The sequence below is a fragment of the Haemorhous mexicanus genome, chromosome 37 (assembly GCF_027477595.1).
Source record: "Haemorhous mexicanus isolate bHaeMex1 chromosome 37, bHaeMex1.pri, whole genome shotgun sequence".
Classification (NCBI taxonomy): domain Eukaryota; kingdom Metazoa; phylum Chordata; class Aves; order Passeriformes; family Fringillidae; genus Haemorhous; species Haemorhous mexicanus.
In genome coordinates, this window is record NC_082377.1 from 668,610 (window position 1) to 695,555 (window position 26,946).

The 26,946-nt window shown below is 50.0% G+C and overlaps 2 protein-coding genes across 2 annotated transcripts; both read right to left on the reverse strand.

Moving 5' to 3' along the window:
• Positions 1-219: 219 nt before the first annotated feature.
• SENP3 (SUMO specific peptidase 3) lies at positions 220-10,294 on the reverse strand (the record flags this gene model as incomplete). Its single annotated transcript, XM_059872607.1, has 9 exons — positions 220-607; positions 1,977-2,027; positions 3,323-3,406; positions 4,718-4,855; positions 5,474-5,551; positions 5,646-5,693; positions 7,046-7,193; positions 8,936-9,047; positions 10,099-10,294. Coding segments are annotated over 9 exons (966 nt in total), but the record flags the coding sequence as incomplete, so codon positions are not given.
• Positions 10,295-13,238: 2,944 nt separating this feature from the next.
• CHRNB1 (cholinergic receptor nicotinic beta 1 subunit) lies at positions 13,239-26,193 on the reverse strand. The gene is made up of 8 exons (XM_059872608.1): positions 26,059-26,193; positions 23,676-23,785; positions 22,756-22,864; positions 21,142-21,283; positions 19,780-19,965; positions 18,146-18,369; positions 17,102-17,353; positions 13,239-14,844 (listed from the first exon to the last, which is right to left on the reverse strand). The coding sequence occupies exons 1-8, from the start codon at positions 26,083-26,085 to the stop codon at positions 14,704-14,706; spliced, it is 1,191 nt and encodes a 396-aa protein (XP_059728591.1). The 5' UTR covers positions 26,086-26,193; the 3' UTR covers positions 13,239-14,703.
• Between the last annotated feature and the right edge of the window lie 753 nt (positions 26,194-26,946).

Genomic DNA, 26,946 nt, shown 5'->3' on the forward strand with positions numbered 1-26,946 from the left:
AAATCCTCCCATTTTTCCCCCCAAAAAATCCCATTTTCCCCCCAAATTCCCATTTTTTCCCATATTTTGACCATTTTTCCCAGAATTTCCAGATTTTCTTGGGGTTTTTTTTGAATTTTTCCATTTTTTAGGATCCAGGGGGTCCCCAAAATTTCCGAATCCCCCCAAACCCTCCCATTTTCATCCCAAAAATCCCGTTTTTTCTCCATATTTAGACCATTTTTCGCAGAACTTTCAGATTTTTTTATTATTTTTTTAATTTTTCTATTTTTTGGGGATCCAGGGGGCCCCAAAATTTTGCAATCACCCCAAACCCTCCCATTTCCCTCCGAAAAACTCCCAATTTCCCCCCCAAAAATCCCCTTTTCCCCCCCAAACTCCCGTTTTTCTCCCCATTTTGACCATTTCTGGCCGGATTTTCGGGTTTCTTTCGGGTTTTTTTTAATTTTTCCCGTTTTTGGGAGGTCTGGGGGTGCCAGGTTTGGATTCTGGGGGCTCAGAGGGCGAGCTGGCAGTGGCAGAGCTCCTTGTACATCAGGCGGCGCAGGTGGGGCATGTCCTGCTGCGTGAAGCTGAACGGGCGCCCCAGCGCCAGGAACTTGCAGTACTGGGGGGAAATTTGGGGCAAAAAAATCCCAATTTGGGTCAGGAGGGGATGGGGGGAAAGGGGGAAAAAGGGGGAAAAAAAGGGGGGGAAAAATAAAAAAAATTGGAATTAAATTGGAAATAGAAATTCAATTTAAAGAATTCTCTCTGTTAAATATTCTGGGGTTTTGCTGAAATTTTTTTCCCAAAAATTCCACAAATTCACCCAAAAATCCCTCCCCAAAAATCCCACAAATTCACCCAAAAATCTTCCCCGAATTCACCTAAAAATCCTCCCAAAAAAAATCCCAGAATTCCCCCAAAAATCCACCCAAAAATCCCAGAATTCCCTCCAAAATTCCTCCAAAAAATCCTCCCAAAAATCCCCCCCAAAAAAACCCCAAATTCACCCAAAAATCCCCCAAAAACCCCCCCAAAAAAATCCCCCAAATCCACCCAAAAATCCTCCCAAAAAATCCGATTTTGGGTCAGGAGGGAATGGGGGGAAAGGGGGAAAGGGGGGGGAAAAAAGGGGGGAAAAAAGAAAAAACATCTGGTCCAAGAGAGAGCAAAATGCAGCCAAAAATCCACCCCAAACCTACCCCAAAAAATGCGGAATTCCCCCCAAAATCCCCCCCAAAATCCCCCAAAATCCACCCAAAAATTCCCCCCAAAAATTCCCCAAATTCACCCAAAAATCCCTCCCAAAATTCCCAGAATCCTCCCAAAAATCGCCCCCAAATTCACTCAAAAATCCCCAAAAAACCAAAAAAAATCCCCCCAAAAATCCCTCCCCAAAAATTCCAGAAATTTCCCCAAATTCCCCCCAAAAATCCACCCCAAAATTCCCCAAATTCACCCAAAAATCCCTCCCAAAATTCCCAGAATCCTCCCAAAAATAGCCCCAAAAATTCACTCAAAAATCCCAAAAACCAAAAAAATCCTCCCAAAAATCCCTCCCCAAAAATTCCAGAAATTTCCCCAAAAATCCCTCCCCAAAATTCCCCAAATTCACCCAAAAATCCCTCCCAAAATTCCCAGAATCCTCCCAAAAATCGCCCCCAAATTCACTCAAAAATCCCCAAAAAACCAAAAAAAAATCCTCCCAAAAATCCCTCCCCAAAAATTCCAGAAATTTCCCCAAATTCCCCCCAAAAATCCACCCCAAAATTCCCCAAATTCACCCAAAAATCCCCCAAAAATCCCAAATCCATCCCAAAATTCCCCTTAAAAATCCCCCAAAATTCCCCAAAATTCCCCAAATTCTCCTAAAATTGTCCTAAATTCCCCCAAATTCCCCCCAAAAATTCCCAAATTCCCCAAAAATTCCCCAAATTCCCCAAAAATTCCCCAAATTCCCCAAATTCCCCAAATCCCCCCGAATTCCCCACCTGCAGCACGAAGGCGCCGCAGTCGCTGTCGTTGTTCTGCCGGGCGACGTTCTGGGGGGAAAAACCCAAATTTGGCCTTTTTGGGGCTCCTTGCTTGGGGAGTTTTTAAAAGGATTTTTGGGGATTTTTAAAAGGATTTTTTGGGGATTTTTTGAGGGTTTTTTGGGGATTTTTTTAGGGATTTTTGGGGGATTTTTTAAGGGATTTTGGGGTTTTTTTTAAGGATTTTTGGGGATTTTTTAAAGATTTTTTTGAGGATTTTTGAGGCTTTTTAAGGGATTTTTAATGCGGATTTTTAAGGATTTTTTGGGATTTTTTGGGAAACATTTTAAGGAATTTTTGGGGGGATTTTAAAGGAGACTTTTTGGGGGATTTTTTGGGATTTTTTAAGGGTTTTTTTGGGGGTTTTTAAAGGGATTTCGAGGCGGATTTTTAGGGATTTTGGGGCTATTTTTGTCATTTTTTGGGATAATTTTGGGATTTTTTGGGACAATTTTTGGGGGATTTTTGGGCTATCCCGAGGGGATTTGGGGCCAGCCCGGGGCAGATTTTTGGGGTGAATTTAGGGATTTTTTTGAGAATTTTTAAGCCCCAAAACCCCAAATTTTACCCCATCTCAGAGCAGATTTTTGGGGCTATTTTTGCCAATTTTTGGGATAATTTTGGGATTTTTTGGGACAATTTTTGGGGGATTTTTGGGCCTATCCAGAGGGGATTTGGGGCCAATCAGAGCAGATTTTTGGGGTGAATTTGGGGTTTTTTTGAGAATTTTTAAGCCCCCAAACCCCCAAATTTTGCCCCACCTCGGGGCAGATTTTTGGGGCTATTTTTGCCAATTTTTGGGATAATTTTGGGGTTTTTTGGGACAATTCCTGGAGGATTTTTAGCCCCATCCCGAGGGGATTTGGGGCCAGCCCGGGGCAGATTTTTGGGGTGAATTTAGGGATTTTTTTGAGAATTTTTAAGCCCCAAAACCCCCAAATTTTGCCCCATTTCGGGGCAGACTTTTGGGGCTATTTTTGCCAATTTTTGGGATAATTTTGGGATTTTTTGGGACAATTTTTGGGGGATTTTTGGGCCCATCCAAAGGGGATTTGGGGCCATTCAGAGCAGATTTTTGGGGTGAATTTGGGGATTTTTTTGAGAATTTTTAAGCCCCAAAACCCCCAAATTTTGCCCCATTTCGGGGCAGATTTTTGGGGCTATTTTTGCCAATTTTTGGGATAATTTTGGGATTTTTTGGGACAGTTCCTGGAGGATTTTTAGCCCCATCCCGAGGGGATTTGGGGCCATCCTGGGGCAGATTTTTGGGGTGAATTTGGGGGTTTTTGGGGCTCCCCCCTCACCATTTTGAAGGCTCCTCTCCAGCCCTCCCTGAAGTCCGGCCGCTCCTTCTTGTCGGCCTCGGCCTGCAGGTAGCGGCAGATGTGCTGGGGGCGGGGCCAAAAGGGGGCGTGGTCAGGCGGGGAGGGGCCAAACGAGGCGTGGCCACACCCATCAGTCACCTGCTTTCAAGCCCCGCCCACAAAGCTACAGCCACGCCCTCAAAATGTGAAGAAACAGCTTCAAACTATGAAGCCACGCCCCCTAAATTGTCAAGCCACGCCCACCCATCTCTCCCTAAAGGGCTCCGCCCATCTATTAAACCACGCCCACCACCACACCCATTTAAGCCCCACCCACTTTGTTTTGAGATTTTTAAAAGGTATTTAGGTGTGTTAGGCTTGGCCACGCCCCTTTTGCTTAGCCACGCCCTTCATGTGTTCTTGGACACGCCTACAATTTTGAGCCACGCCCCTTTCCGTTTAACCCCTCCCACCCCAGAACCGAGGTGGGTGTGTAGATGCAAATTCCTAATTTGCATAATTGCTCCAAAATGCTGCCTGAGCCAAGCTCCGCCCCTTTCTCAGTTACAAACCACACCACGCCCACTTTGAGAAAGCCACGCCCACAACTCAGGGGCCACGCCCATTCATTTAAACGCTTCCCACCTCAAAATTATTCAAATTTTACCCAAAACCGACAAAGGGGCGTGGCTACACAGAACCCCCACCCCTGACACGTACTCATACATGACCACGCCCCGTTTGGCGTGACCACGCCCACATTTAGAGCCAACGCCCCATTTTTTAACCCTTTCCACCCCAAAACTAATTAAATAATTAAATTTGACCCAAACGACCCCAACGAGCGGGGATAAAATGAAACCCCGCCCTCCATCCTTATTCAGCATAACCACGCCCCCTTTTGGGGTGACCACGCCCACATTTGGATGTGATTCCCTTTTTTAACCCTTTCCACCCCGAAGTTATTTAAATTTTACCCAAAAAACACCCAAAACTGAGATAAAACAAAACCCCACTCCTCCCATCTTTAATCTGCATAGCCACACCCCATTTTGGCGTGACCACGCCCACACTTGGAGGCAACTCCCCCTTTTTTAACCCTTCCCACCCCAAAATTATTTAAATTTTACCCAAAAAACACCCAAAACTGAGATAAAACAAAACCCCACTCCTCCCATCTTTAATCTGCATAGCCACGCCCCCTTTTGGCGTGACCACGCCCACATTTGGAGGCAACTCCCCATTTTTTAACCCTTCCCACCCCAAAATTATTCAAATTTTGCCCCAAAAAACCCCAACGAGCGGGGACAAAACCAAGCCCCGCCCACTCCATTTGGATCCGCGGACCACGCCCCGTCTCCGGCAGGCCCCGCCCCCCCGCGAGGCCCCGCCCACCTTGGGGCAGCGGCGGTTGAGGGTGCGCTGGGAGTCGAAGTAGGTGATGGTCCTGCGGGCCACGTCCACGGCCACCAGGGACCAGTGCACCTCCAGGTGGATGGGGATCAGCAGCAGCTCCTTGCCGAAGATGTCCACCTGCCCGGGGGGCGGGGCCACACCTGGGACACGCCCACCGAGGGACACGCCCGCCCAGCAAAAAATCCCGGCGGAAATGGGCGGGGTTTGGGCGGGGGAGGGGTTAAAGGGGGGGCTCTGCATGTTTGTGGGCGTGGTCAGACTCATGCTGGGGGCGGGGACACACCTGGGACACGCCCACCGAGGGACACGCCCACCCAGCAAAAAATCCCGGGGGAAATGGGCGGGGTTTGGGAGGGGGAGGGGTTAAAGGGGGGGGCTCTGAGTGTTTGTGGGCGTGGTCAGACTCATGCTGGGGGCGGGGACACACCTGGGACACGCCCACTAATGACACACCCACCTCTTTAGGCCCCGCCCTTCAGATTTTTGGTCTTGAAACCGCACCCACACCTGGCCACACCCACAGGTGGTCATGACTACAACTGGCTCCACCCTCCCATGGCCACGCCCACACCTCACCCCACCCATCTAAGCCCCACCCATCCCTTTAGGCCCCGCCCCTCGCTCTCTTGGTCCAGCGGTGCCCCTGTGGCCACACCTACTCATGACTACACGTGGCCACACCCACATTGGCCACACCCAGAGCTGGCCCCGCCCCCCTGTGGCCCCGCCCCTCACGTTCTTGGTCCAGCGCTGCACGCCCTCGTAGCCGCGCGTGCGCAGTTTGTCGTAGAAGAAGGAGTTGAAGAAATGCACCTGGACGGGGGAGGGGCCACGCTGGGACACGCCCACCGCACCTGGGACACGCCCAGTAGGGCCACGCCCATCGCAGGCCACGCCCCCCTCTCACCTTGTCGGGTACGGCGTCCATGACCAGGTCCCCGTACATGTTCATCACCTGAAATGGCCCCAAGAATGCCCAAAAATCCCCCAAAAAATCTCCCAAAAAACTCCCCAAAATCCCCAAAAATTCTCCCCAAAATCCCCAAAAAATCTCCCCAAATATTCCCAAAAAATCCCCAAAAATTCTTTAAAAATTCCCAAAAAGTTCCCAAAAATCCCAAAAAAATCCCTAAAAATTCCCCAGAAAAAAACCCCAAAGTTCCCCAAATATTCCCCAAAAATCCCCAAAAATTCCAAAATATCCCCCAAAAATTCCCAAAACATCCCCAAAAATTCTTTAAAAATTCCCAAAAAGTTCCCAAAAATCCCAAAAAATTCCCCAGAAAAAAACCCAAAAATTCCCCAAAATATTCTCCAAAAAATTCCCAAAAATTCCCTAAAAATTCCCCAAAAATCCCAAAAAATTTTCTAAAAATTCACCAAAAAATCTAAAAAAATCCCCAAAATATTCCCCCCCAAAAAAAAAACCCAAAAATCCCCGTAAATTACCAAAAAACCTCCAAAAATTCCCCTAAAAATCCCTAAAAAATCCCCCCAAAATCCCCAAAATTTTGAAATAAATCCCCTAAAAATCCCGCAAAAATCCCCAACAATTTTCTAAAAATTCACCAAAAAATCCAAAAAAATCCCCAAAATATTCCCCAAGCAAAACCCCAAAAATCCCCGTAAATCACCAAAAAATCCCCAAAAATCCCCAAAAATCGCGAAAAATTTTCCAAAAATTCGAAATAAATCCCAAAAAATCCCCCAAAAATCCCCAAAAATACGCCAAAAAATTCTAAACAAATCCCCAAAATATTCCCCCCCAAAAAAACCCCAAAATCCCCATAAATCACCAAAAAATCCCCCAAAATTCCCCAAAAATCCCCAAAAAATCCCCAAAAATTCGAAATAAATCCCCAAAAAATCCCCAAAAAAATCCCCCAAAATTTTCCAAAAATTCACAAAAAAATCTAAAAAAATCCCCAAAATATTCCCCCAAAAAAACCCCCAAAAATTCCCATAAATCACCAAAAAATCACCAAAAAATCCCTTAAAAATCCCCAAAAATTCGAAATAAATCCCAAAAAAATCCCGAAAAAAATCCCCAAAAATCCCAAAAAATATTCCAAAAATTTACAAAAAAATCTAAAAAAATCCCCAAAATATTCCCAAAAAAAACCCCCCAAAAATCACCAAAAATCACCAAAAAATCGCCCAAAAATCCCCCAAAAATTCAAAATAAATCCCCAAAAAATCCCCAAAAATTCGAAATAAACCCCAAAAAAATCCCCAAAAATCCCCAAAAATCCCCAAAAGTTCCCAGTTTCCCCCAGCTCGCGGGATTCCTCCCCCGAGTGGCCAGACCTGGTCGTTGAGCCAGTTGGGGCCGTAGAGGGTCTGCAGGTCGTCCATGGTGAGCACGTGGCGCTTGTAGCTGACGCGGAAGCCGCGCAGCAGCGCGTTCCCCGGGAGCCGCTGGTAGGACTGCAGCAGCTGCTGCACCGAGCCCCTCCTGCGGACAGAACGGCCTCACCAACCGCCCCAAAACCGCCCAAAGATCCCCAGGAAACAGCCAGAGAATCCTCCCAAAAATCCCCCCAGAAATCCCCAAAATAGCCCAAAAAATCCCCCCAAAATAGTCCAAAAAATCGCAAAAAAATCTCCCCAAAAATCCCCAAAATAGCCCAAAAAATCCCCCCAAAAATCCCCAAAATAGCCCAAAAAATCGCAAAAAAATCTCCCCAAAAATCCCCAAAATAGCCCAAAAAATCCCCCCAAAAAAGTCCCAAAAATCGCAAAAAAATCCCCCCCAAAATCCCCAAAACAGCCAAAAAAATCCCCCCAAAAATCCCCAAAATCCCCCGAAAAATCCCCCCAAAAATACCCCAAATAGTCCAAAAAAATCACAAAAAAATCCCCCCAAAAATCCCCAAAAATCGCAAAAATCCCCCCAAAAATCCCCAAAATAGCCATAAAATCCCCCCAAAAATCCCCAAAACAATCCAAAAAATCGCAAAAAAAAAAAACCCCCGAAAATCCCCAAAATAGCCAAAAAAAAATCACAAAAAAATCCCCCCAAAAATAGTCCCAAAAATCGCAAAAAAATCCCCCCAAAAATCCCCAAAAAAGCCAAAAAATCCCCCCAAAAATCCCCCAAATAGTATAAAAAATCACAAAAAAATCCCCCCAAATATAGTCCCAAAAATTGCAAAAAAATCCCTCCAAAATCCCCAAATAGTCCAAAAAATCGCAAAAAATCCCCCCAAAAATCCACAAAATAGCCAAAAAATCCCCCCAAAAAATCCCCAAAATTGTCCCAAAAATCGCAAAAAAATCTCCCCAAAAATCCCCAAAATAGCCAAAAAATCCCCCCAAAAATCCCCAAAATAGCCCAAAAATATTGCAAAAAAATCCCAAAAATAGCCCAAAAAAACGCAAAAAATCCTCCCAAAAATCCCCAAAATAGTCCAAAAAATTGCAAAAAAAAAAACCCCGAAAATAGCCCAAAATAACCAAAAAAAAATCACAAAAAAATCCCCCCAAAAATCCCCAGAAATAGTCCCAAAAATTGCAAAAAAATCCCCCCAAAAATCCCCAAAATAGCCCAAAAATCGCAAAAAAATCCCCCAAAAATCCCCAAAATAGCCAAAAAATCCCCCTAAAATTCCCCAAAATAGCCCAAAAAATCCCCCCAAAAATCCTCTAAACCCCCAAAATACCCAAAAATCTCTCCATAAAATCACCCTAAATCCTCCCAAAAAATCTCCCTAAAATTTCCCATAAATCTGCCCCAAAAATCCCCCCCAAAATATACAAAAAAATCCCCCAAAAAGTCTCCCCAAAAAATCCCCAAAATCCTCCAGAACATCTCCCAAAAATCCCCCAAAAATTCCCAAAAAATCCCCAAAAAATTCTAAAAAAATTCCAGAAATATTTCCGAAGTATTCCGAAATATCCCCCCAAAATTCCAAGAAAATCCTCAAAAAATTCCAGGAAAATTCCAAAGAATCCTCAAAAAAATCCTCAAAAAATTCCAAAAAAGTCCCCAAAAAATCCCTCAAAAATTAAAAAAAAAAAACCCTCAAAAATTCAAAAAAAAATCTCAAAAAAAAGAAAAAACCATTAAAAATTCAAGAAAATTCCAAAAAAATTTCAAAAAAATCCCCAAAAAATCCCCGAAAAAATCCCCAAAAATTCCCAATAAATTCCCGACTCCCCAAAATGGCCCAAAGAGCCCCAAAATCTGCCCAGCACCTCTGGGGGGTGCTGAACTCCTGCTGGAAAATGTCCTCGAGCTTCTCCACCACCTCGTCGGCGCTGACGGGGATGAGGCTCCCGTAGGCCTGCAGGAACTCGTCCAGGATGCCTGGAAATGGGGAAAAAACCCAAATTCACCCCAAAATCCCGCCAGGAAAAAGCCAAAATCCCAAAATCCCAAAATTCCCCCCAAAAAATCCCGAATCGAAATAAAAAAAAAAACAAATTCCACAAAAATTTCCCCAAAAATTTCCAAAAAATTCCCCCAAAAAATCTCAAAATGTTCCCAAAAAGTCCCCCAAAAAATTTCTCCAAAAAAAATCAAAATTCCCCCAAAAATTCCCCAAAAAAACCCCAAAAAAATCCCAAAATTCCCCAAAAATTCCCCATAAGTTCCCCCCCAAAAAAATCCCCAAAAAATTCCCAAAATATTCCCCCAAAAAATCCCAAAAATTCCCCATAAATTCAAAATCTGTCGAATTCAGCTCCAAATCCGGGAAATTCCCACAAAATTCGACTGAAAATTGGAGAAATTTGAGCCCAAATTTGGAAATTTCCCCTCCAAATCTCGAAATTCCCCCCAAAATCCCAAAATTTCACCCAAAATTCCCAAGTTCCACCCAAAATTGGATTAATTTACCCCGAAATTCCCAAAGTCCACCCCAAATCCAACAAACTCGACCCAAAATTGAAGAACTTTGACCCAAAATCCCAAAATTTCCCCCAAATTGACCAAATTCCCCCAAACTCCCCCAATTTCTCCTCCCAATGACATCATCACCCTAATTTTACCACTCTGATGACCTCATCACCCCAAACCCCACCCCTCGTGACGTCATCACCCCGATTTTGCCTCCTTGATGATGTCATCACCACAAACCCCACCCCCGATGACGTCATCACCCCCAAAACCCACCCCCGGTGATGTCATCACCTCAATTCTGCCTCCCTGATGACGTCATCACAACAAACCCAACCCTGATGATGTCATCACCGCAAACCCCACCACCGATGACGTCATGACCACAAATCCCACCCCCAATGACGTCACCATCCGGATTTTGCCTCCCTGATGACGTCATTGCCCCACACGCCCAAGCCCGCCCCCATCCCAGCAGGCCCCGCCCCACGATGACGTCACCGATGACGTCAGCACTCACTCTGCACGCAGGTCACGTGCTCCTCCCTCAGGGGAGGGCTGGGCTGGGCGGGGGGCGGAGCTCTCGGTGGAGGGGGCGTGGCCGATGAGGAGGAAGGGGCGTGGCCTTGTCCGGACAGGAGCGGGCGGGGCCCCAGCTCGGCTCCGCCCCCTCCAGTGACGTTACTGATCAGGATGGGGCCCTGGGAGGGGGGTGGGGGAGGGGCGCGCAGGGGGGAGGGGCAGCCCTGGAGAGGCCCCGCCCCTCCCCACTTTGCCCCTCCCCCACCCAGCCCGTTCAGGAGAGGACCTGGAAGAGAACCGGGGGGGGAGGGGCCTGAGAGACCCAAAATTCGCCTTTCCCGCCCCAAAACCCCCTCCCCCATTTTCTGTTTAGGCCCCGCCCTCTTCTGTTAGGCTCCACCCCCAATTTTAGACCCCTCCTCCTAAAACTTTGGGCTCCTCCCCCTTCCAAATTTGGAAATCCTGAAGGACCTGAAGCCCCGCCTCCACCTTGAGCCCCTCCCCACTTTTAGCCCCTCCCCCACTTTAAGCCCCTCCCCATTCAAGCCCCTCCCTCATTTTAAGCCCCTCCCCACTCTAAATCCCACCGCCCAGTTTAGGCCCCTCCCCCAGTCCAAGCCCCTCCCCAAATTAGGCCCCACCCTACTTTCAGCCCATCCCCCACTTTAAACCCCGCCCCCATTTAAGCCCCTCCCCCACTTTAAGCCCCTCCCTATTCCAAAGCCCCTCCCTCCTTTTAAGCCCCTCCCCACTCTCAATCCCACCTCCCAGTTTAGGCCCCTCCCCACTCCAAGCCCCTCCCCAAATTAGGCCCCACCCTACTTTCAGCCCATCCCCCACTATAAACCCCGCCCCCACTTTAAGTCCCGCCCCCCACTTTAGGCCCCTCCCCCTTCAAGCCCCTCCCCCTCCTCACCTTCATCCCCGTCCCCTCCCCCCAACCTCTCGGGGTGGGGGAGGGGCAGCGCCAACACCGCCGGGGGGAGGGGCGGCCCCTCCCCCTCCTCCTGCAGCCCCTGCGGTGGGCGTGGCTCCCCTTCCGCCCCTCCCCCTCCTCTCCTCTCCCCCTGGGGGAGGGGCCGGCCGTTCCCCTGCCCCGCGGGGGGCGTGGCCTTGCGGTGGCCCCTCCCCCCCGGGCGGTGGCGGCCGCCCCTCCCCCCCCAGAGGCCGGGCCGGGCCAGGAGGAGCCGCAGGAGCCGCAGCGCCCGCAGCCGCCGCCGGGGGGGCGCTCCTGCGCCGCTGGCCCCGCCCCCGGGGGAGGGGCTGAGCGCCAGGCCCCGCCCACTGCGGGGGGAGCGACGGGGGAGGGGCGGGGCAGGCGGGAGGGGGAGGGGAGGGGGCTGGGGGAGGCCCGACCCCTCCCCCCGCCGAGTGAGGGCGGGGCGGAGCCTCCTTCATGGGCTGGGGGAGGGGCCAAGAGAGGGGGAGGGGCCAAGAGAGGGGGAGGGGAGAGAGAAAATTGAATTATTGAAACCAAAACGCGCAAATTCGGCACAAATTCCCACCCAAATTTCCCCCAAAATCCCACTAAATTCTCCCAAAAATCAATCAAAATTTGCCCAAAATTCTCCCAAATTTCTCCCAAAATTCACCCGAAATTCCCCTAAAATTCATCAAAAATTCACCCACAATTCTCCCAAATTTCTCCCAAAATTCTCCCAAAATTCGTTCGAAATTCACCAAAAATTCACCCAAAATTCTCCGAATATTCTCCTAAATTTCTCCCAAATTTCTTCCAAAATTCACCCGAAATTCACAAAAAAAATCACCCAAATTTCTCCCAAAATTCTTTCGAAATTCACCAAAAATTCACCCAATATTCTCCCAAATTTCTCCCAAAATTCTTTCGGGTGAATTCCGGGTGAATTCTTTCAAAATTCACCCGAAATTCACCCAAAATTCACCCAAAAACCACCCAAATTTCTCCCAAAATTCACCTGAAATTTACCAAAAATTCACCAAAACTTCCCCCCAAATTATCCCAAAATTCACCCAACATTCCCCCAAAACTAACCCAAAATTTCCCCAATATTCACCTAAAAATTCTCCCAAAAATTCACCTGAAATTCACCCAAAAATCACCCAAAGTTCACGCAAAAATCACCCATAATTCTCCAAAAATTTGCCCAAATTTTGCCAAAATTTTACCCAAAATTCTCCCAAAATTCACCCAAAATTTCCCCAATATTCACCCAAAAATTCTCCCAAAACTCCCAATAAAATTCCAAAAAATCCCCAAAATCGCCCCAATTTCCCCCAAAGTTTCCTCAAATCCCCAAATTCCCCCCCGGAATTTCCCAAGAAAAGCCCAAAATGCCCCAAAATCCCAAATTTTCTCATTAAAGCCCAAAATCCCCGAAATTCCCCCCAAAATTCCCAATAAATTCCCAATAAAATTCCCAAATTCCCCCCAATCCCCAACTCCCCCCTCCCCCCTCTCTCCCCCCTCGGTCCCGCTCCCCTCCCCCACCCCCGTCCCCTCCCTCTTGCCCATTTTTGGGCCATTTTGGGCCATTTTGGGCCATTTTGGGGATTTTGGGGATTTTTGGGCTCCGCGCTCACCCCGGGCCGGCCTCGCTCTCCACCGGCGCTGGGCAATGACGTCATCGGTCAGCGCCAAAAGGCGGAGCCTCCTGCCACCAATCGCCGTCCTCCAAGTGGGACACGCCTTCGATTTAGCCACGCCCATTACGCCCCCGCATTTAAATTTTTTTGACCTCTACGCCTGCGCGGTCGCCATGGAGACGGCAGGCCGCGGGGTACCATGGGAATTTTCCGCCGTTTTTACGCCTAAAATTTTCGAATTTTTTACCGACTTCCGACCCGAAAATTTCCGAATTTATCCCGATTTAAAGCGCCCAAAACGTTGGGGCTTGTCCGCGATTCCCCGCCCGGGAAATCCTCGGGCTTGTCCGCATTTTACCGCGCCGGAAATCCCGGGATAAATCCCCCTTTAATGCGCCGAAGGTCTTTGGATATGTCCCCCAACGAACGCGCGGAGGCTCATGGGATTTATCCCCCCAAATTAGCGGAGGATTTTGGGATTTATCCCCCCAAAACTCGCGGAGGCTCATGGGATTTATCCCCCCTTTGTCGCAAAGCATTCTGGGATTTATCCCCCATAAACCACGTGACCCGTAGGAGTTCAGGATTTATTTGGGATTTTTTGGGGGGAATCCAAAAAATTTTGGGGGAATTTTGGGCGATTTGGGGGCGGAACTGGCTGGAAATCGGGGCTGGGCCTTGGGGGGAGCTGGGGATAAATTTTTGGGATTTTTTGGGGATTTTTTGGGGATATTTTTGGGATATTTTGGGGGTTTTTGGATATTTTGGGGGGTTTTTTGGGATATTTTCAGGATATTTTGGGGTTATTTCGGGGGATTTTGGGTCAGGGGAAGGGGCTGTCGGGGGGCCGGTGCAGCCCCAAATCTGGGATACTTTTGGGGTGATTTTTAAATTTTTTTGGGGCTAATTTCGGGATATTTTGGGGCCATTTTTGGGATACTTTGGGGCTCATTTTGAGATTATTTTTGGGATATTTTTGGGGCGTTTTCAGGATATTTTTGGGATATTCTGGGGGATATTTTCGGGATGTTTTGGGGATAATTTTGGGGATATTTTTTGGGGTAATTTTAGCGATATTTTGGAGATATTTTTAGGATATTTTGGGGATAATTTGTGATATTTTAGGGATAATTCTCAGGATGTTTTTGGGGTTATTTCTGGGATATTTTTAGGATTTTTTGGGAATATTTTTGGGAATTTTTTAAATTTTTTGGGGGTATTTTCAGGATTTTTTAGGGATATTTTTAGGAGGTATATTTGGGGATATATTTTTTAAATTTTTTGGGGATATTTTCAGGATATTTCTGGGATATTTTTAGGATTTTTGGGAGGTATTTTTGGGGATATTTTTTTAAATATCTGGGGGATATTTTCAGGATATTTCTGGGATATTTTTAGGATTTTGGGGGATTTTTTAAAAATTTTTTGGGGATCTTTACAGAATTTTTCTGGGATATTTTTAGAATTTTTGGGAGTATTTTTGGGATTTTTTTTTAATTTTTTGGGGATCTTTACAGAATTTTTCTGGGATATTTTTAGGATTTTTGGGGAGTATTTTTGGGACTTTTTAAAAAAATTTTTGGGGATATTTTCAGGATTTTTCTGGGATATTTTCGGGATTTTTCTGGGATATTTTTAGGATTTTTGGGGGTATTTTTGGGGATTTTTTTTTTTTTAATTTTTGGGGGATATTTTTAGGATTTTTGGGAATATTTTGGGGATTTTTTTTTTTAATTTTTGGGGATGTTTTCAGGATTTTTCTGGGATATTTTTAGGATTTTTCTGGGATATTTTTAGGATTTTTGGGGAGTATTTCTGGGGATTTTTTTTTTTTTAATTTTTGGGGGATATTTTTAGGATTTTTGGGAGTATTTTTGGGGATTTTTTTTTTTTTAATTTTTGGGGATATTTTCAGGATTTTTCTGGGATATTTTCAGGATTTTTCTGGGATATTTTCAGGTATTTTTGGGAGTATTTTTGGGGATTTTTTTTTAATTTTTTGAGGCTATTTTGGGGCATTTTGGGGGGATTTGGGGTCTCAGGGGAAGGGGCTGTCGGGGGGCCGGTGCAGCGCCGCGTCCAGCCCCGTGCCCAGCGCGCAGCCCCCGGTCAGCGCCAGCAGCGCCCACAGGCAGAGCCTGTCCACGGCCATGGCCAGCGCCCGCCACTCGTCCTGCGCCTAAATTGGGGAGAAAACACCCGAAATTGGGAAAAACGGGGAAAAACAGAAAAAAAATGGGGAAAATCGGGGCAAAATGGGGAAAAATGGGGAAAAATGGGGAAAAATGGGGGGAAAGAGGCAGAGCCTGTCCACGGCCATGGCCAGCGCCCGCCACTCGTCCTGCGCCTAAATTGGGGAGAAAACGCCCGAAATTGGGAAAAAATGGGGAAAACGGGGAAAATCGGGGAAAAACAGAAAAAAAAAGGAAAAAATGGGGGGAAAATGGGGAAAAATGGGGAAAAATGGGGGGAAAGAGGCAGAGCCTGTCCACGGCCATGGCCAGCGCCCGCCACTCGTCCTGCGCCTAAATTGAGGAGAAAACACCCGAAATTGGGAAAAACGGGGAAAAACAGAAAAAAAATGGGGAAAATCAGGGGAAAAATGGGGAAAAAATGGGGGGAAATGGGGGGAAAATGGGGAAAAATGGGGGAAAAATGGGGGGAATGAGGCAGAGCCTGTCCACGGCCATGGCCAGCGCCCGCTACTCGTCCTGCGCCTAAATTGGGGAGAAAACACCCGAAATTGGGAAAAAATGGGAAAAATGGGGAAAATCGGGGAAAAAATGGGGAAAATCGGGGAAAACTTGGGGGGAAAATGGGGGGAAAATGGGGAAAAAATGGGGGGAAGGAGGCAGAGCCTGTCCACGGCCATGGCCAGCACCCGCCACTCGTCCTGGGCCTAAATTGGGGAGAAAACACCCGAAATTGGGAAAAAATGGGGAAAAAATGGGGAAAAATGGGGAAAATCGGGGGAAAAATGGGGAAAAAATGGGGTAAACTTGGGGGAAAAATGGGGGGAAAGAGGCAGAGCCTGCCCACGGCCATGGCCAGCGCCCGCCACTCGTCCTGGGCCTAAATTGGGGAGAAAACACCCGAAATTGGGAAAAAATGGGGAAAAATGGGGAAAAAATGGGGAAAATCGAGGAAAAAATGGGGGAAAAACAGAAAAAAAAATGGGGAAAATTGGGGGGAAAATGGGGAAAAATGGGGGGAAGGAGGCAGAGCCTGTCCACGGCCATGGCCAGCGCCCGCCACTCGTCCTGCGCCTAAATTGGGGAGAAAACGCCCAAAATTGGGAAAAAATGGGAAAAACAGAAAAAAAATGGGGAAAATCGGGGAAAAAATGGGGAAAAAATGGGGGGAAAATGGGGAAAAATGGGGAAAAATGGGGGGAAGGAGGCAGAGCCTGTCCACGGCCATGGCCAGCGCCCGCCACTCGTCCTGCGCCTGGATTGGGGAGAAAACACCCGAAATTGGGAAAAAATGGGAAAAACAGAAAAAAAATGGGGAAAATCGGGGGGAAAATGGGGAAAAAATGGGGAAAAATGGGGAAAAAATGGGGGGAAGGAGGCAGAGCCTGTCCACGGCCATGGCCAGCGCCCGCCACTCGTCCTGCGCCTAAATTGGGGAGAAAACGCCGGAAATTGGGAAAAACGGGGAAAAACAGAAAAAAAATGGGGAAAATCGGGGAAAAAAATGGGGAAAATGGGGGGGGAAATGGGGGGAAATGGGGAAAAAATGGCCCCAGGACCCCCCAGGTGTGCCCAGGTGTGTTTTGGGTGTGCCCAGGTGTGCCCCAATCCCCCAGATGCCCCCAGGTGTATCCCAGGTGCGCACAGGTGCCCCCAGGTGTATCCCAGGTGTGTTTTGGGTGTGCCCAGGTGTATCCCAATCCCCCCAGGTGCCCCCAGGTGTATCCCAGGTGTGCCCAGGTGTGCCCAGGTACACCCAGGTGTATCCCAGGTGTATCCCCACTCCTCCAGGTGTCCCTCAGGTGCCCGCAGGTGTGCCCAGGTGTAACCCAACCCCTCCCAGGTGTGCCCAGGTGTATCCCCAGCCCCTCTCCAGGTACCCAGGTGTGCCCTCACCTGTGCCAGGTGTGCCCTCACCTGTGCCAGGTGTGCCCTCACCTGTGCCCAGGTACCCAGGTGTGCCCTCACCTGTACCCAGGTGTGCCCTCACCTGTGCCAGGTGTGCCCTCACCTGTGCCCAGGTACCCAGGTGTGCCCTCACCTGTACCCAGGTGTGCCCTCACCTGTACCCAGGTACCCCCAGGTGTGCCCTCACCTGTGCCCAGGTGTGCCCTCACCTGTGCCAGATGTGCCCTCACCTGTGCCAGGTGTGCCCTCACCTGTGCCAGATGTGCCCTCACCTGTACCCAGGTGTGCCCTCACCTGTGCCAGGTGTGCCCTCACCTGTGCCAGGTGTGCCCTCACCTGCCTCCTCCGCTCCCTCTCGCGCAGGCTCCGGGCGATGACGGCGGCCGCGGCCGCTGCCGGGCGCAGCTCCGGGGCCAATCCCGAGCGGGGGGCGGGGCCAAGGGGGGCGGGGCCGGGGAGGGAGGGGCGGCGCAGGAAATAGGCGTCAGAGGCGCGGGGGGGCGGGGCTAAGGCGGGGGAGGGGCTAAAAGGGGCGGGGGAGGGGGAGGGGCGCAGGCCCAGCAGGGGGGGCAGGCGCTGCAGGAACACCTGGGGGGGGGAGGGGACAGGTGAGAACCCCAAAAATTCACCTGAGAACCCCAAAATTCACCTGGGGGGGGAGGGGACAGGTGAGAACCCCAAAAATTCACCTGGGGGGGGGAGGGGACAGGTGAGAACCCCAAAAATTCACCTGAGAACCCCAAAACTCCCACCTGGGGGGAGGGGACAGGTGAAAACCCCAAAACCCAAAATTTCCCACCCGGGGACCCCAAAATTCACCTGGGACCCATCTGGGGGGTGTGCCCAGGTGTGCCCAGGTGAGCCCAGGTGAGTTTTGGTCCTTTTTGGGGGATTTTTTTGGATTTTTGGGGATTTTTTGGGGGATTTTCCCGTTCTCACCTGGCCCAGGTGTGCGCTCACCTGCCGCGCCCAGGCGGGCATGCCGTGCGTGCCAGGTGAGCGGTGGCGCAGGCTCAGGTGTGCCCAGGTGAGTTTTGGGCCGGATTTTGGGGGGATTTGGGGGATTTTCCCATTTTACCTGGCCCAGGTGTGCCCTCACCAGCCGCGCCCAGGCGGGCATGCCGTGCGTGCCAGGTGAGCGGTGCTGCAGGCTCAGGTGTGCCCAGGTGAGTTTTGGGCCGGATTTTGGGGGGATTTGGGGGATTTCCCCGTTCTCACCTGGCCCAGGTGTGCCCTCACCTGCCGCGCCCAGGCGGGCATGCCGTGCGTGCCAGGTGAGCGGTGCTGCAGGCTCAGGTGTGCCCAGGTGAGTTTTGGGCTGGATTTTGGGGGGATTTGGGGGGATTTCCCCGTTCTCACCTGGCCCAGGTGTGCCCTCACCTGCCGCGCCCAGGCGGGCATGCCGTGCGTGCCAGGTGAGCGGTGGTGCAGGTTGAGCACGCCCACGCTCAGCGCCACCACCAAGGTGAGCAGCACCAAGGTGCCCGTCAGGTATCGCCCGATCAGCGGCACCTGCAGGGAGGTGGCCGGCACCTTGTCGGCCAGCAGCAGCAGGAACACGGTCAGGGTGAGCAGGGCGAACAGGGACAGCGACATCTTCTCACCTGGACAGGTGTGAGACAGGTGAGCTCACCTGGACAGGTAACAGACAGGTAACAGACAGGTGTGACACTGACAGGGGTGACAGCAGCAGCAGGAACACCGTCAGGGTGAGCAGGGCGAACAGGGACAGCGACATCTTCTCACCTGGACAGGTAATGGCACAGGTGAGACAGGTAACAGACAGGTGTGACAGGTAACAGACAGGTAACAGACAGGTGTGACACTGACAGGGGTGACAGCAGCAGCAGGAACACCGTCAGGGTGAGCAGGGCGAACAGGGAGAGGGACATCTTCTCACCTGGACAGGTGTGAGACAGGTGATGGCACAGGTGAGCTCACCTGGACAGGTAACAGACAGGTAACAGACAGGTGTGACACTGACAGGTGTGACACGGACAGGGGTGACAGCAGCAGCAGGAACACCGTCAGGGTGAGCAGGGCGAACAGGGACAGCGACATCTTCTCACCTGGACAGGTGTGAGACAGGTAACAGACAGGTGTGACACTGACAGGGGTGACACTGACAGGGGTGACAGCAGCGCAAACAGCGACAGCGACATCTTCTCACCTGGACAGGTGAGGGACACACAGGTGTGACAGGGACAGGTGTGCCTCAGGTGTGCCCAGGTGTGCCCACCTGTACCCAGGTGTATCCCAGCTGTGCCCAGGTGTGCCCAGGTGTATCCCAGCTGTGCCCAGGTGTATCCCAGCTGTACCCAGCTGTACCCCAGGTGAGCCCCAGGTGTGCCCAGGTGTACCCCAGGTGTATCCCAGCTGTGCCCAGGTGTATCCCAGGTGTGTCCCAGGTGTATCCCAGCTGTACCCAGCTGTGCCCAGGTGTATCCCAGCTGTACCCAGGTGTGCCCAGGTGTACCCAGGTGTGCCCAGGTGTACCCAGGTGTGCCCAGGTGTATCCCAGGTGTGCCCAGCTGTGCCCAGGTGTGCCCAGCTGTGCCCAGCTGTACCCAGGTGTGCCCAGGTGTACCCAGGTGTCCCCAGGTGTGTCTCAGGTGTATCCCAGGTGTGCCCAGCTGTACCCAGGTGTGCCCAGCTGTACCCAGCTGTACCCCAGGTGTGCCCAGCTGTACCCAGGTGTATCCCAGGTGTGCCCAGGTGTACCCAGGTGTCCCCAGGTGTATCCCAGGTGTGCCCAGGTGTACCCAGGTGTCCCCAGGTGTGTCTCAGGTGTATCCCAGGTGTACCCAGCCGTGCCCAGGTGTATCCCAGGTGTATCTCAGCTGTACCCAGGTGTGTCCAGGTGTGCCCAGGTGTGCCCAGGTGTACCCAGCTGTACCCCAGGTGTACCCAGGTGTATCCCAGCTGTGCCCAGGTGTATCCCAGCTGTACCCAGGTGTATCCCAGCTGTACCCAGGTGTGCCCAGGTGTTACCCAGGAGTGCCCAGGTGTCTCACCTGCGTCGGGGGGCAGGTGGAAGACGCCCACGGCCAGCAGCGTGGTCAGCACGCAGGGCACCAGCACCGTGGCCAGGTAGAAGAGCGGCTTCCGCCGCAGCACCAGGTGGAAGGAGACGCCCACAGGTGAGCCCGGGGGGCCCCAGGTGCCCCCCGAGCGGTGAACCAGCGACCACTGCCCGTTCTCTGGGGGGAGGGCACAGGTGAGACCCCCCAAAACACACCTGGGAGCATCAGGTGTGCCCAGGGGATCCCAGGTGTGCCCAGGTGAGCCCCAGGTGTGCCCAGGTGAGCCCCAGGTGAGCCTCAGGTGTGCCCATTTGAACCCAGGTGTGCCCAGGTGAGCCCAGGTGAGCCCCAGGTGAGCCCAGGTGAGCCCCAGGTGAGCCCCAGGTGAGCCCCAGGTGTGCCCAGGTGATCCCAGGTGAGCCCCAGGTGTGCCCAGGTGAGCCCAGGTGAGCCCCAGGTGAGCCCCAGGTGAGCCTCAGGTGAGCTCAGGTGTGCCCAGGTGTGCCCAGATGAGCTCAGGTGAGCTCAGGTGTGCCCAGGTGAGCCCAGGTGTGCCCAGGTGTGCCCAGGTGTGTCCAGGTGAGCCCCAGGCGTGCCCAGGTGAGCCCAGGTGTGCCCAGATGAGCTCAGGTGAGCTCAGGTGTGCCCAGGTGTGCCCAGGTGAGCCCCAGGTGTGCCCAGGTGTTCCCAGGTGTGCCCAGGTGTGCCCAGGTGAGCCCAGGTGAGCCCCAGGTGAACCAGGGACCACTGCCCATTCTCTGAGGGGAGGGCACAGGTGAGATCCCCCAAAACACACCTGGGAGCGCCAAAATCCCCAAAAATCCCCAAAAATCCCCCAAAAAATCCCCAAAAAAATCCCCCAAAAAATCCCTAAAAAACCCCAAAAATCTAAAAAAATTTTTTAAAAATCCCCAAAAATCCCCCCAAAATTAAAAAAAAATCCCTAAAAATTCCCCAAAAATTAAAAAACAAATTTTAAAAAATCCCGAAAAATTAAAAAAAAAAAAAAATCCCTAAAAAATCTCCAAAAATTAAAAAATTTTTTTCGAAAAAATCCCCAAAAAATCCCAAAAAAATCCCCCCAAAAAATCCCTAAAAAATTTAAAAAAAAAAAATTAAAAAATAAATTTAAAAAAATTCTCTTAAAAAATCCCCCAAAAATCCCCCAAAATTAAAAAAAAAAAAATTAAAAATCCTCAAAAATCCCCAAAAAATTCCAAAAAAATCCCTAAAAAATCCCCAAAAATTATAATTTTTTTTTTTTTTTTAATCCCTAAAAAATCCCCCAAAATTACACAAAACGATAAAACATCCCCGAAGTCCCGCACGGGGCCGAGGCGGGGCCGGGCTCACCCTGGAAGTCTCCGGGCAGCGCCACCTGCGGCCCCCAGGGCCCCCCCGGGCCCCCCGGGCGCAGCCGCAGCTCGGCCGGGCCGTAGGAGCCCGAGCGGAAATTCAGCGAGCAGTTCTGCCAGTCGAAGGGGAAATGCGACACCTGGGGGCCAAAATCCCCCGAACTCAGCCCAAAATGCGCCCCGGAACCCCCCAAAACCCGCCCGGAAAAACCCCGGACTCCCACAGCCAGAAACGGCCCGAAAACCCCAAAAAATCCGGAATTCACCCCAAAATCCACCCCAAAATATCCCGGATTCCTGGAGCCCAAAATCCCTGAGAAGTGCCCCAAAATCCCCGGAATTCTCCCCAAAATCCACCCCAAAAATCGCGGTTCCCAAAATCCCTGAGAAGTGCCCCAAAATCCCCGGAATTCCCCCCAAAATCCACCCCAGAACCCCAAAATCCCCGGAATTCACCCCAAAATCCATCCCAAAACCCCAAAATCCCCGGAATTCAGCCCAAAATGCGCCCCATAACCCCCCAAAACCCGCCCGGAAAAACCCCGGACTCCCACTGCCGGAAACGACCCGAAAACCCCAAAAAATCCGGAATTCACCCCAAAATCCACCCCAAAAATCGCGGGTTCCCGAAATCCCGGAGAAGTGCCCCAAAATCCCCGGAATTCCCCCCAAAATCCACCCCAGGACCCCAAAATCCCCCGAACTCAGCCCAAAATGCGCCCCGGAACCCCCCAAAACCCGCCCGGAAACACCCCGGCCTCCCACAGCCAGAAACTGCCCGAAAACCCCAAAAAACCCGGAATTCACCCCAAAATCAACCCCAAAAATCGCGGTTTCCCAAAATCCCGGAGAAGTGCCCCAAAATCCCCGGAATTCACCCCAAAATCCATCCCAAAAATCCCAGGTCCTGAAATCCCGGAGAAGTGCCCCAAAATCCCCGGAATTCCCCCCAAAATCCATCCCAGAACCGCCCGAATTCAGCCCAAAACTCCGGGGAAATCAGCCGGGAAAACCCCAAATCCCTCCCCCAAATTTTCCCAATTTCCCCCAAATCCCCCCAAATTCCTCTTGAATTGCCCCCAAATTTGCCCAAAATCCCCCAAATATCCCCCAAATCCCTAAAAAACCCCCCCCCAAAAAAATCCCTTAAAACCTCAAAATCCCCCCCAAATCCCCCTGAATTTCCCCCAAATTCCTAAAAAAAAACCCCAAAAATCCCTTAAAACCCCAAATACCCCCAAATTTCCCCCAAATTTTCTGGAATTTTCCCCAATTTCCCAGAATGTTCCCAAATCCCCCCAAATTTCCCCCAAATCCCTAAAAAAACCCCGAAAACATCCCTGAAAAGCCCAAAATCCCCCCCAAATTTCCCCTAAATTTTCCCGAATTTCCCCCAAATCCCCCCAAATTTCAACCCAAATCCCTAAAAAAACCCAAAAAAATCCCTGAAAACCCCCAAATCCCCCCCAAATCCCCCCAAATTTCCCCCAAATCCCTAAAAAAAACCCAAAAAAATCCCTTAAAACCCCCAAATCCCCCCGATTCCCCCCGAATTCCGCGGGTTTCCGGAACTTTCCGGAGGGCCGCGGCGGGGGCCCCGCTCCCGGCTGACCCGGATGGGGCAGCGGCTGCGGAAGAGCGCCGGGGGTCTCCAGGTGACGGCGCCGTCGGGGCTGAGCAGGGCCGGGACCCCCAGGGACACCCCGAACTCGCCGTCGTTGCTGCGCGAGGGGGGGACAAATGGGAGATGGGGAAAGCGCCCGAAAAAACCCAAAACTGCCCCAGAAACATCCCCCGAATTCCCTCAGAAAAACCCAAAAACTGCCCCAAAAACATCCCGAATTCAGCCCAGAAAACCCACCCCAAAATTCCCCCGAAAAAACCCCAAAACTGCCCCAAAAACATCCCGAATTCCCCCAAAAAATTCGCCCCAAAATTCCCCCAAAAAACCCAAAAAAAAAACCCCAAAAAAACCCAAAACTGCCCCCCAAAAAATCCAAAGCCGACCCAAAACCATCCCAAATTCAGCCCAAAAATCTCACCCCAAAATTCCCCCAAAAAACCCCAAAACTGCCCCAAAAACATCCTGAATTCCCCCCAAAACCATCCCAAAATTCCCCCCAAAATCCCCAAAAAAGACCCCAACCCCCCCAAAAAAAACCAAAAATCCCCAAAAATCCCCAAAAATCCCCAAAAATCCCCAAAAAATCCCCAAAAATCCCCAAAAATCCCCAAAAAATCCCCCCAAAAATCCTCAAAAAATCCCCCAAAAATCCCCCAAAAAATCCTCAAAAATCCAAAAAAAAATCCCCAAAAAATCCCCAAAAAATCCCGAAAAATCCCAAAAAAATCCCCAAAAAATCCCAAAAAATCCCCAGAAATCCCAAAAAAATCCCAAAAAAATCCCAAAAAATAAAAAAAAATCCCCAAAAATCCCCAAAAAATCCCCAAAAAATCCCTAAAAATCCCCAAAAATCCCCAAATTTCCCCAAATTTCCCCCAATGCCCGGATCTGCCCCCAGGTCCCCTCACTTGTTGTCCAGGCCCACATCTGGCAGCCAGATGTGCTCGGCCGGCAGCCGCAGCGCCGCCGCCCCGCCGTGCTCCCGGGGGTCCCAGCGGAGCCGGGGGTCCACCCAGCTCTGGGGGGAACAACAAAACACCCAAATTAGCCAGGATCCCACCCAAAACCAGCCAAATCCACCCAAATCCACCCAAAATCACCCAAATTAGCCAGGGGTCCACCCAAAAACAGCCAAAACCAGCCAAACACACCCAAATTAGCCAGGATCCCACCCAAAAACAGCCAAAAAACCCCATATCCACCCAAATTAGCCAGGAGCCCACCCAAAAACAGCCAAATCCATCCAAAAACACCCAAATTAGCCAGGGGTCCACCCAAAAACAGCCAAAAAACTCCAAATCCACCCAAATTAGCCAGGGGTCCACCCAAAATCACCCAAATCCACCCAAAAACACCCAAATTAGCCAGGATCCCACCCAAAAACAGCCAAAAAACTCCAAAAACACTCAAATTAGCCAGGGGTCCGCCCAAAACACACCCAAAATCCACCCAAAATCACCCAAATTAGCCAGGGGTCCACCCAAAAACAGCCAAAAAACCCCAAATCCACCCAAATTAGGCAGGAGTCCACCCAAAATCACCCAAAAAACTCCAAATCCACCCAAATTAGCCAGGATCCCACCCAAAAACACCCAAATCCACCCAAATCCACCCAAATTAGCCAGGAGTCCACCCAAAATACACCCAAAAAACCCCAAATCCACCCAAATTAGCCAGGGGTCCACCCAAAAACACCCAAAAAACCCCAAATCCACCCAAATTAGCCAGGATCCCACCCAAAAACAGCCAAAAAACCCCAAAATTACCCAAAATCACCCAAATTAGCCAGGATTCCACCCAAAAACAGCCAAATCCACCCAAAAACACCCAAATTAGCCAGGAGTCCACCCAAAAACAGCCAAATCCACCCAAAATTACCCAAATTAGCCAGGATCCCACCCAAAAACACCCAACAACTCCAAAATTACCCAAATTAGCCAGGAGTCCCCCCAAAACCACCCAAAAAACCCCAAATCCACCCAAATTAGCCAGGATCCCACCCAAAAACAGCCAAATCCACCCAAAACCACCCAAATTAGCCAGGATCCCACCCAAAATCCACCCCAAAAACACCCCAAAAACCCCAAAATCACAAAAATTAGCCAGGGGTCCACCCAAAAACAGCCAAATCCACCCAAAATTACCCAAATTAGCCAGGAGTCCACCCAAAAACAGCCAAAAAACCCCAAAATTACCCAATATCACCCAAATTAGCCAGGATCCCACCCAAAACCAGCCAAATCCACCCAAAAACACCCAAATTAGCCAGGGGTCCACCCAAAAACAGCCAAAAAACCCCAAAATCACCCAAATTAGCCAGGAGTCCACCCAAAACCACCCAAAAAACTCCAAATCCACCCAAATTAGCCAGGAGCCCACCCAAAAACAGCCAAATCCACCCAAATCCACCCCAAATCCACCCAAATTAGCCAGGATTCCACCCAAAACACCCAAAATCCACCCAAAAAAACTCAAAAACTGACCAAAAACCCCCAAAATCGGCCAAAGAAACCCAAAATTACCCAAATTATGGAGAATGCCACCCAAAACCACCCAAATTAGCCAAGAGTCCACCCAAAATCCACCCAAATCCACCCAAAATCACCCAAATCCACCCAAAAAACCCCAAAAAACCCCAAAATCCACCCAAATTATAGAGAATTCCACCCAAAAACACCCAAAAAACCCCAAAATTACCCAAATTAGCCAGGATCCCACCCAAAACCACCCAGAATTCTGAAAATTCACCCAAAAAGTCCCCAAAATCGGCCAAATGATGGAGAATTCCACCCAAAATCCACCCAGAAAACCCCAAAGTCCACCCCAAACCACCCAAAATGACCCAATTTGGCCAAATTCTGGAGAATTCCACCCCAAACCACCCAAATCCGGAAAACCCACCCAAACCCGCCCAAAAGTCCTGGAAATTCACACCAAAAAACACCCGAATCCACCCCAAAAAACCTCACAAAATCCACCCAGAAATCCAAATTCCTGAAAATTCATAGAAAAAACCCAAAATCCACCACAAACCCACTCAAAACCTCACAAAATCCGCCCCGAAAAACCCAAATTCCTGAAAATTCACACAAAAACTTCCAAAATCCACCCTAAAACTCCCAAAATCCCCAAAATCTGCCCCAAAAATCCCAAATTCCTGAAAATTCATTACAAAAAAACCCAAATTCCATGAAATTCCCCCCAAACCCACCCAAAATCCCCCAAAATTCCCCAAATTCCCCCCAAATTCCCGAATGTCCCAAAATGGCCGGAATTCGCCCCAAACCGCACCAGGTTCAGGTAAACTTTGGTCGTCATCTCCTCGTTCTTCTCGTCCTGGGGGAAATTTGGAAATTTTGGGGGTTTTGGGGATTTTTGGGGTTTTTTGGGAGCCCCCCTGGACCCTCCCCCACCCAGAAAAACCCAAAAAAAGCAAAAAACTCAAAAAAGCACAAATTAAACCCCCAAAAACCCCAAAACTCTCCCCAAAAAAAACCAAAAAAAAGAAAAAAAAACCCAAAGCCCTCAAAAACCCCAAAAACCCAAAAAAACCCCAAACCCCCCCAAATTAACCCCCCAAAAAGCCCAAAAAAACCCAAAAAACCCAAAAAAGCACAAATTAAACCCCCAAAAACCCCAAAACTCTCCCCAAAAAAAACCCTAAAAAAAGAAAAAAAAACCCAAAACCCCCCAAAACCCCCAAAAACCCCAAAAAACCCCCAAAACCCCAAAATTAACCCCCCCAAAAAGCCCCAAAAAAACCCCAAAAAACCCAAAACCCCAGAAACCCCAAACCCCTCCAATTCCCCCCAAAATGCCCCAAATTTCCCCAAATCCCCCAAAATTTCCCCAAATCTCCCCAATTTCCCCCCAAATCCCTCCCAAAGCCCCCAAAATCCCTTGAAAATGCCCCAAATTTGCCGGGCTTGCCCCGATTTCCCCAACTTCGCCAGGTTCTGCCCCAATTTCCCACTTTTTCCCCGTTTTTTCCCGATTTTCCCCATTTTTTCCCGATTTTCCCATTTTCCCGTTGCTCCCGTTTCCCCGTTTTTTCCCCATTTTCCCCGATTTCCCCGATTTTCCTGTTTTTCCTGATTTTCCCGTTTTTTCCCCGGTTTTTCCCCGAGTTCCTCGTTTTTTCCCTGTTTTTCCCAATTTCCCCGATTTTTGCCGTTTTCC